This window comes from Microtus ochrogaster, chromosome 2, assembly GCF_000317375.1.
Source record: "Microtus ochrogaster isolate Prairie Vole_2 chromosome 2, MicOch1.0, whole genome shotgun sequence".
NCBI lineage: Eukaryota > Metazoa > Chordata > Mammalia > Rodentia > Cricetidae > Microtus > Microtus ochrogaster.
In genome coordinates, this window is record NC_022010.1 from 2,327,300 (window position 1) to 2,336,593 (window position 9,294).

General features: G+C 52.4%; 1 protein-coding gene across 1 annotated transcript in view; it reads right to left on the reverse strand.

Moving 5' to 3' along the window:
* Nucleotides 1-322: 322 nt before the first annotated feature.
* Myo18b (myosin XVIIIB) overlaps nt 323-9,294 on the reverse strand; it is a 201,658-nt gene continuing 192,686 nt past the window's right edge. Inside the window, exons 42-43 of the mRNA XM_026784530.1 lie at nt 3,285-4,587; nt 323-476 (exon numbers count right to left, since the gene is read on the reverse strand). Of these exons, the coding sequence (XP_026640331.1) occupies nt 3,297-4,587 (1,291 nt within the window). The 3' untranslated portion in view covers nt 323-476; nt 3,285-3,296. The remainder of the gene's footprint in view (nt 477-3,284; nt 4,588-9,294) is intronic.

Consider the following 9,294-nt stretch of genomic DNA (forward strand, 5'->3'; position numbering starts at 1 on the left):
AGCCTGGCAGGCGGGATTAGCCAGTGCACACTCAAAGAGCCTCTCTGTCTCAGAAAACAGGGTAAAGAGTGACATAGGAAGCTACCCAAAGTGGACTTCAGGCTACGATCTGATGAAGAGGCAGGCCAGGGCCAGTAGATGTGGTGGGAGGGAACAGATGACAATTAACACACCTCATTAAGTCCTTGAGCTCGTCCCATCCTTTGGGAACTCGCTTTGCTCCCCCACTTACTTCCCAACAGAGTCCTGAACAGAGAAGCCACACAGATCCCAGGGACGCCAACTTTATTTAATACAGACCAAGCATATGTTCAGCCTAGTGGCCTGCTGGGGCATGTCTCTTTGGGCCTGTCCCACATCCTGAGGGTGGCCAGGTTTCCTGGCTCTGGATGGAGGGCCCCAGGAGCTTGGGGGTCTCTCCCTTTCTCTCCACAGTTTGGAGTAGGGTGTCTTTCATGGCCCCGGTGCTGGGGAGGCTGGAAGCAAACAAAGGGGAGATAGAGAATGAGGTGCAGGCTGGCGAGCCTTGGCATGGGGAGGCTTGCCAGAGAGAACACGGGGTAGGGGGATGCCTCTGGAGGAAGCAGGACAGATTTCTAAGGGGCTGCTGTTATTTGGATCTGAGTGGTACCCAAGGCCCAAGTCTAAAGGCTTCTTTACGTGATGTTAGTGGGATGTGTGGAAACTTCTAGTTTAGGGGTCCCATGGACTGTTTGGGGTCACTCAGGAGAGCCCCCTGTAAGGCCACTATAGATCCTAGTCTTTGCTCCTCTCTCCTCTTCCCTGTCCTCCCTTGTAGTACTCCCCACAGGCCCAAAGCCATGGAGCCATGGACCAGAGCTTCCAGAACCCTGAGCACTGTAACCTTTCTCCTTTGTGAGTGGATCACAGGGATGGGAAGGAGCCCATGGGGGACACAAGTGTCAAGGTTAAAGCAACCTGCTCTCCACTGAGCTGAGGCCAGGCTGTTTCCATTGCTTGTTTCTCTCTCTCTCTCTCTCTCTCTCTCTCTCTCTCTCTCTCTCTCTCCATGTGTGTGTGTGTATGTGTGAAAGAGAGAGAGAGAGCACGAGAGAATGTGTATATGTATGTATGTATATGTGTGCATTTTGTACATGTGTGTGTAAAATGTTTATGTGAATATATACATGTGTGTGTGTGGACATCCCCCTCCCCTCTCTCTGTGTGTCTGTGTGTGTGTCTGTATTTGAGACAGGGTCTCATTATATATCCCAGGCTGGCCTTGAAATTGTGACCCTCCTTCCCAAACATCCCCAGCATGAGAATCACAGGCATGTAACACTAACCCAGCTAATCTTTTAAATTCTCATTACTGGTTACTGTCCACTACCCACCCTACTGGAGACCCAGATGTTGATTAGGCCCCAGTGCCCACCCATGGTCTCATGGTTAGCAGTGGGGGAGGGAGGGGCTGGACCTGGGGTATGTCTGGGCTGTTAGGTATGGTTTAGAACCCCAGCCTGGGAATTTGGGAGACATGAGGTCAGTGCTCTCCAGTAGAGTGAACATTCTCAGAGAACTTCCCTCAGAGAGAAGAGGGCACTTGAGTTAAAAAAAATAATAATGGCAGAGACAAGGTGTCCGGGCCAGTGTGTACCAAGCACCCTCCCCTTGTGGATGCACGACCTTTACTTGGCCTTTGAAACTGCTTCTCCTGTCCCTGAGAGCATAATAATGTAAATGAATATCAGATCTTTACTCAGTAATTGAGAGCAGAGAAAAGGCCATGCTAAGTCAAATTAATTTGCTCAGATATAGCCTGAGCTGGTCTCTGCAGAGGGGGCAGTGACTTGACCATGGGCTGAGGGTACCTCTCAAAGGAGCAGGTGAGTGTGAGCGTGGGCTTCCTGGAGGCCTGGGGGCTGCGGCAGTGCACACACTGAGACCTGCGTGCCACCGCTACGTTCGTGCTGCCTGTGTGTGGCATACAGAACAGCAACAACTTCCTTTCTTAAGACACCTGTGTGGTGACCTAAGGACGAGCCTTGGAGAGAGATGGGAAGATTCTGGAGTTCAGGGCCTCAGGCTTGCCTGGGTGGTTTTGAACTCTCTGATCCTTAGTTGGTCAGCCTGGGAAATGGGGATAAGTGGTAACTAGTGCTAATCACCTCTTGGGTTATAGTGAGCAGTGAGCCGTGGCTGATACACACATTTGACAGAGGTCAGTCTGCATGAGGGACACCCGTCCTGTGCTTGACTTGGGGAAGAAGCAGGATTAGGACTGGGAACAAAGATGAGGTGGAGAAAACCTGGCTCCTCCCTTGCTGGGCTCTGGACTCTGCACATGTTCCCATCCCATCCTTGGGGTTCCAATTTCTCTCTACAGACAAAGCCAAAGCTGATCTCACCGTTCGGCGTGCACTCTCCAATCTGACCTTCAGTGGCTCAGTGAGAACATTCTGTAGACAGAATGCCCCGCCAGCCCCTTCAGCCCCAAGTGGAAAGAGGTTAAGAAAAGAAGGCTTAATGGGGCCACCATTTGTGCGCATGTCTACGTGTGTTTGTGTGAATACATGAGTGTGCCTGTCAGGACAAGAAGGACAACCTCAGGAGTTCTCCAGGAGATATCCACCTTGCCTTTTGGGACAGTGTCTCTCACTCAACCTAGAACTCACTAACTAGGCTAGTATGGCTGGCTATGAGCCCCAGCCCCTGCCACCCACTGTCACCTCTTCTCCAGTGCTGGGGATACAAGTGCATGCCACTGCACTCGACAGTTTTTACGTGGGTTCTGGGGATAGAACTCGAATGCTTATGCTTTCAGGGCAAGCAGTCCATTGGCTGAGCCACCTCCCCAAACCTGTCACTCACTTTTGCATGTGTGTGGATGCACATGTGTGCAGATGTGTAAGCACATGCCTGTGGTGGTCTAAGACTGACAGCGAGTGAAGTCTTCTAGAGCCTCTCTCCATCTTAGATGCTGAGTCCGGGTCTCTCTGAACCCAGCGTTTGTCTGTTTGTTTAGCCCAGATGTCAGGCAAGTCTCCTCGGTCTCCACCTCCTAGGTTGGCCACCCGCCTGTTTGGCTTTTACATGGGTGCTAGGGATCCAAACTCAAGTCCCCATCCTTGGAAAAGCACTTTAGCCACCAAGCTGTCTGCCAGTGTCTGTCTTCCCCTCTGTCAGCATCACCCCCAGGACCCCTGCTTTCCGATGGACATCATATGTGACTTTAGCTACAGCCCTGCCACCTTGGAGAAAGCCAGCCCAGGATTTCCCTGGAGGCTGCCTGGCCTGGGGCTGACCTAGCTTGCCGTCCTTACCTGCACCAACCCCTACGGCTGGAGATACTTCCTCATTATGCTCTCAACGTCGTCACCTTTCCTCAAAGCGCCAGGCTCTCTGTGCTCAGGGGACATCCGCTCGCCACCGTCACCTTGGAGTCTTGGGACTCTTGGACCACTCTTGATGCTGTCTGAACTTTTGAAGGATATGATGGAGCTGGAGGATGAGGAGGAGTCAGAGAGGTGAGCAGGGTCCTCCTTAGATTCTGGGTTCTTTTTCAAAATGGTTTTGATCCCTGAGAGAAAAGAGCGGTCGGCCTCTTCTGTCTCGAAGTGGATGTTTGGATGTTTTGAAGCCTCCTTCCCATCTTTGGCAGCCTCAGACAAAGCAGTGCCGGGTTTCCTAATAGCTGGGAGAAAGTCTTCAAAGTCCACTTTGGTCTGGCGTCTGTAATTGAGGCTTGGAAGCTTCCAGCTGAATGGATCACTGTCTAGAGTTTCCTCCAGCAGATGAGAGAACTGGCGGTTCTGGAAGACGAGAGATTCCTTCCCAAGGTCTAGGCCTACGGCATCATCCACAGAGGACTCCAGACACCGCCTCCTGGGCCGCAGGGTAGGTGATGAGAGTGGGTCCCTGAGTGCCGTGGGAGAACTGGGGTCCCTGGGTGCCGCGGGAGAGCTGGGGTCTCTGAGTGCCGCGGGAGAGCCCGACTTTCTCCTTGTGCTGGGTCCGGACTCTAAGAGGGACTCACAGGAACCAACCCGTGTCTTCTGCTTGTAAGGTAGCAGGGAGATGTCCTCAGTGTCCTCTGAGGAGATACACTTCAAACTGGTGGACCGTGAGAGACCAGCTGTGGCCTTGGGGATCCCCTCTGCTCCCAGAGGAGATTTTCCCCGGGTCCACACCGAGAGGTCTCCCTCATCGCTGTTGGCTCTGCCCCTCCTGAGCGAGGATGCCCCAGTGGTCTGGAAAATGGGGAGCGTGGGTCCCTCCCCCAGGTGCAGAGAGGAATGCTGGCCTCTCTGGGCCCTCTTTCTGCGGAGCTCTTCCACAAACTCTGAAAGAGCAGCCGACGGGCTCGGTAGTTTGTCCCTGGGCGGGGGTGACATAGCCATGCTCTGAGAAGTGGGAGACGAGGGCAGAGTGCCTGGTCGCTCTGGGGTGGCTTTTCTGTGGACAGCAAAGCCTTCTCCATCCCCCAAATGGTAGGGCTTTGGTGGGAAGACTGGGTGCAGAGACACAGAACCACCCCTTGAGGTCTCTCTGGAAGTGTCCCAGGCTCCACTCAGTGCTGATGATAATGGCCTCAGCCTTTCAGCATCTCCGGCCTCTTCACTTATCCTGTATCAAGAAGAAAGATGCAACTGCTAGAAATGGCAATTCATACGATTTTCGAGTACCACACAAGAGCTACTGAGCCCAGGCGTGAGCATTAGTTTGTCTTTGTAAAGGCGGTCCCTGCTGCAGCCTCCAGTGAATCATGTGATTTGATGTGGAAACTCCAGCTGTGTGAATGATTTTGTGTTGCTTTCTGAGATGCAATTTCTATCTATAATTAAACACGGCTAAGTGCATTTGAGTGGATCAACACTGAGGCTACTATGGGTGACTGGGACTTATGGGGCATTCTGTCTGACACAAAAGAATATCCCTCCAGAGCCTGGTGTGTGATAAGCAATCCATTTTTCCATGCTTGCAGGGCAAACATGCAGGGTGACTTATCCAAGACCAAACTCAGAGGGTGACTCTAACAAGTGGGGTGCTGGAGCATTGGGTAGCACCATTGTGTCTTGGTGAGATACTTCATGGGACCTCTGATGGCTTCATGGCATGGAGGACAGGGGCAGCTGAGAACATTTTCCTAAAGGAAAAGATTCATATGCAATCAGCTTGAAGCCAGAGGTTGGGGAGCAGGGGGCAGGGGTGGGGGGGCAGGCAGTTTCTATTCTGGGATGCAACAGCCTCTATTGTTATGTAGCAGTGTGTGGCAGCCCTGTATCATATCCCCAAAGTCAGAGCCTTGAGTGGTGTGTGTGTGTGGTGGGGGGGGTGTTCTTTAAAGAAACAAGGTGACAGGCCAGCAATGTAATAAAATACTTCTGCGCTCCCTTCTTAGGGAAACAAGGCCCTGTCCACCCACCACTGAAGTCTTGTAATTTATTTAGAAATAGAAAGGAACACCAGATGTTAGGGCTAAGAAAGGCAGACAAAGCTGCCCGGGCAGGCCAGCAGTGAGGTGGGAACCAGGTGTCCTCAGGCTCTGGCTGCTTGTTGTATCTGTGACAATGGGACTAGTGTAGGGGCTCTGCCGTGTGCTAAAGGTGGCTGGGATGCTGGTAGGAAGCTTTCAGAAAAGCATCCTGCTCCTGGCTGGAGTTTGCCACCTCCACCCAATCACATAGGGTAGTTCATGGGGGAAGGAACTCTGGAATCTGAGGATATAACCACACTGAGGTCCCCAGAAGAGATGACTGACAGGGGACAGGAGGGGACAGCTAGGCTAGAGGGCCAGGTCTTTGACAACCTCCATATTCTTAGGTTGTGATTATACCCCACAGGAGTTAGGCAGTGGAGTCTTGGGGGTGACGAGGTTTGGAGGTGCGCTCTTATATGGGATTAATGCCCTCTTTTCACCCTTCCACAGAACTCCAGGGATGGGGGATGGTTCAGCTAGTAGAGTGCTTGTCACACAAATGGGAAGCCCTGCATCCCAGCACTGAGGAGGAAAGACAGGTGGCCCCTGCAGATCACAGCCGGCCAGCTCCAGGTTACTGAGAGAACCTGTCTCAAAACCCGAGGTGGATGAATTCTGAGGCTCCATCTGAGGTTGATCTCCGGTTTACACACACACACACACACACACACACACACACACACACACACACACACCCCAGACAACCCAGTTACCCCATTCTTCCAAACCAGGATAGTGAAGACAGTCACCCATGAGCCAGACAAGGAATCTGCTGGGGCTGTGAACTTAAACTTTCAGTCTGCAGATGCTGAGGAATCAACTTCTGTGGTTTGTAAGCTGCTTGGACTGTAGTGTTTTGCTATCATGGCTCCAAGGACACTGGAGGCCAGAGCCTCACCCATCCCATGGGTTTCTCTCCTAGGGGGTCCTGCCAGCATGGCATCTGTGAGACGCTGCCAGACCATCATGGTCCTGCCAAACAGTTTCATGAAGATGGAGCACAGGGCTGGCTGCACCCATTGTCCCCTGCTCCGTGCTGCAGACTAGGCACAGCAAGGATGCACAGTGACAATTAGCCAGCACCTCCCCATATTTGGCCTCTGTTCTATGTGTCCTCCTACCCTTCAGGGAGCCCTGCTTTCCTTGTTCTGCAATGTTGGGCTCACGGCAAGTTGGTTAGGAAAACAAAGCACTCTTGATTCTGCACTGGCATCTGTTCTTCAATCAAGAGGAACGCAGGAACGAGTAACACCAATCGCAAATGACTTTAGTTATTACCATCCCACACCCTAAGCTCCCACCTCCAGTAACTCACCACTAGACACAGCGAACTAAGATGGATAAAGAGAAAACTGACGACCACGTAGGCAGTGACCTTGTGTCACTCAGCAAGAAGTGAGTGGTCCTGCGTGCTGAAACAAAGCTTCACCCTTCTCCCCCAGCAGCTGCCTTCTTTCCTATACCCTGCCTGTCACTTCCCATCATCACAGCTGGACCTGCCTGAGCATCAAGTGTGCAGCCCATTGGCTGCTTTCCAATCACCCAAAGGCATGCTTTGGAGAGCAGTGCTTTGAAACACGTACACACACATACACATGCACACACACACATGCACACACACGTGCACACACACGTGCACACACTCATGCGCACACACACGTGCACACATGTGCACACACTCATGCACACACACACGTGCAAGCACATCTGTGCATTCACACTCTTCATTCCATTTCCCTTTTGAATAAACAGCTCTGTGCTGTCAGGGCCAGTGGGCTGCTCCCAAGCCGACAAAAGTCATTTCTGTGCTGTCTTGGCCTTGAAAGGAGGTGGGGGTGATGAATGTATCTCAGACCTCAGTCTCATTCATTGCCTGCCACTTGGGTGGGTGATGACATCAAGGGTGCCTGCTGCCAGCTCTCCTGGGACTCTGTAGTCCTATTGCTCCCAATTCCTACCAACCATGACTGTTGGCTTCAGATGTCAGGGCAAGGTGGGGACAAATGGAATGACCGGAAGCTGAAGGAAGGTAGGAAGGTGTGGAGGAGGAGAAACACACACACACAGGAGAAGGGGGAGGTGGGAGAGTCAGAGACTCCAAACTCATGTCAGCAGGACATGTACTCAGTACTCAGCTGGCTCACACTAGGTGCTCAGTAAATAGTGAGCTCAATGAGGGTGGAGGAGAAGGGAAGGGGGCAAGATGAGAAGAAGGGAAGACAGAGACACCAGAAAAGCACTGGGGAGTGAGAGAAATTGATGGAGAGTGGGAGAGGCATCTTGAAGACCACCATGGGGTGGGGGAGAGGTGTGGACTGAAGGAAAGATGGAGGGCCCAGCTGGTAGGGGTGAGGAGGGTGAGACAGAGCTGAGGGCAAGAGGGGGGATGGAGAATTACAGGAGGGACTGTTTTTCTCTCTGAAAAAAAAGGCAGGGGAGGGTGGGGAGCAGTATCAGCCAGGACCTCAGACGGGGGTCTACAGCTGTGTGTGTCTATGCAAGGTGCAGGTGGTCCAGGCTAGTGGCCCTGATGGCTACAAGTGTGGCTTGGCTTCATGAGCAGGAACCAGGGCTGAGCCCCGCCTTCCTGGGAAGGTCTGATTCCTTTGAGGGATCAACAAGGACACAAACCGCAATGCGTGGATTCCTGGGGGGACCTCAGAGGATGGGGGTGTTGGGTGAGAAGTAGAGAACTCCTTCTCAGCTCCACTGCACAGAACCCCATGCCCCTCACCCCCATTGCTCTCAGCCTTCCCTGTTGTTGTCTGCATCAGCTGTCTGTGTATGGAGTTCCTGCAATGACATTCTGTGCATACACTGTGGGATTTATTGGTCCAGACATCCTCTGGGCTTTGGGGAAGAATTCTGGCTCTGCCACTTGAGGCTGGCACATCCTGTCCTGGCTCTGCAACCTTCACATATAGCCTGTGTTCAGGTACACAGGCCTGGGACACTCATTCTTGCCTTTCAGGTGTCCTTCAGGGTGGCCTGGCTGAAATGCCCTTGTCAGATTCCCGTGAGAGATGTGTGGCAGACAGTAAAGATGCCCACCTGACTCTCAGCCCTGGCCAAGGAGATGCTACAGCACTGAGGGCTCGCTGAGTGGCTGGGACAATCAATGCCAGCAATGGGGTTAGTCTCTGCAGAGAGGCTCCTGAGATCTGCAGCCTATCCCTTAGTCACTCCAAAGACAGGCATTGAGGTGGCTCAAATACAAAGATGGTTGATGGTCACAGCCATGGCAGCTTCAGGAACATCTGTGCTGGGCCCTGTGCTGGGATCAGGGAAGAAAACAGGCTGGCATCTCTCCCACTCCTTGGCAACCGTGAGAGGTAGGAGTTTTGACCTCCAGGCAGAAGAAGGGACAAGGGGACCTTGTCTGGCACTGTCCTGAATAACACTGCCATTGGAATTGCTGCCTTAGATTCTCCAGGCCAGAATTTTCTCAGCTGAGAAATAGGGGAGTTACATCCACCTCCCAGTGTTACAGAGAGGAAAGCCCTGTGTTAAAAGTGTCTGTTATATTCAGCTCCGCTGCCCGGATTAATGCCTAGTCCACAGCAGATGCTCAGTAGATACACATGGAGTGAAGTAGGGGGGCCTCCAGTATTCAGAAACCCCATGAACATATACTGGATCCAGAAGGGTAGTCTTCAATCCTCTAGCACACAGTAGGTGCTCAACTCAACTGTGCTCCAGTGCTTATCACACAGTAGGAATCTAATAAATGCTGGTAGTGAAGCCACAGGGACGTTATACAGGACACTCTGTGTGCTGATGAGAATCCATAGGAGCGCTATACAGGACACTGTGTGCTGGTGAATCCACAGGAACATTATATAGGACACTCTGTG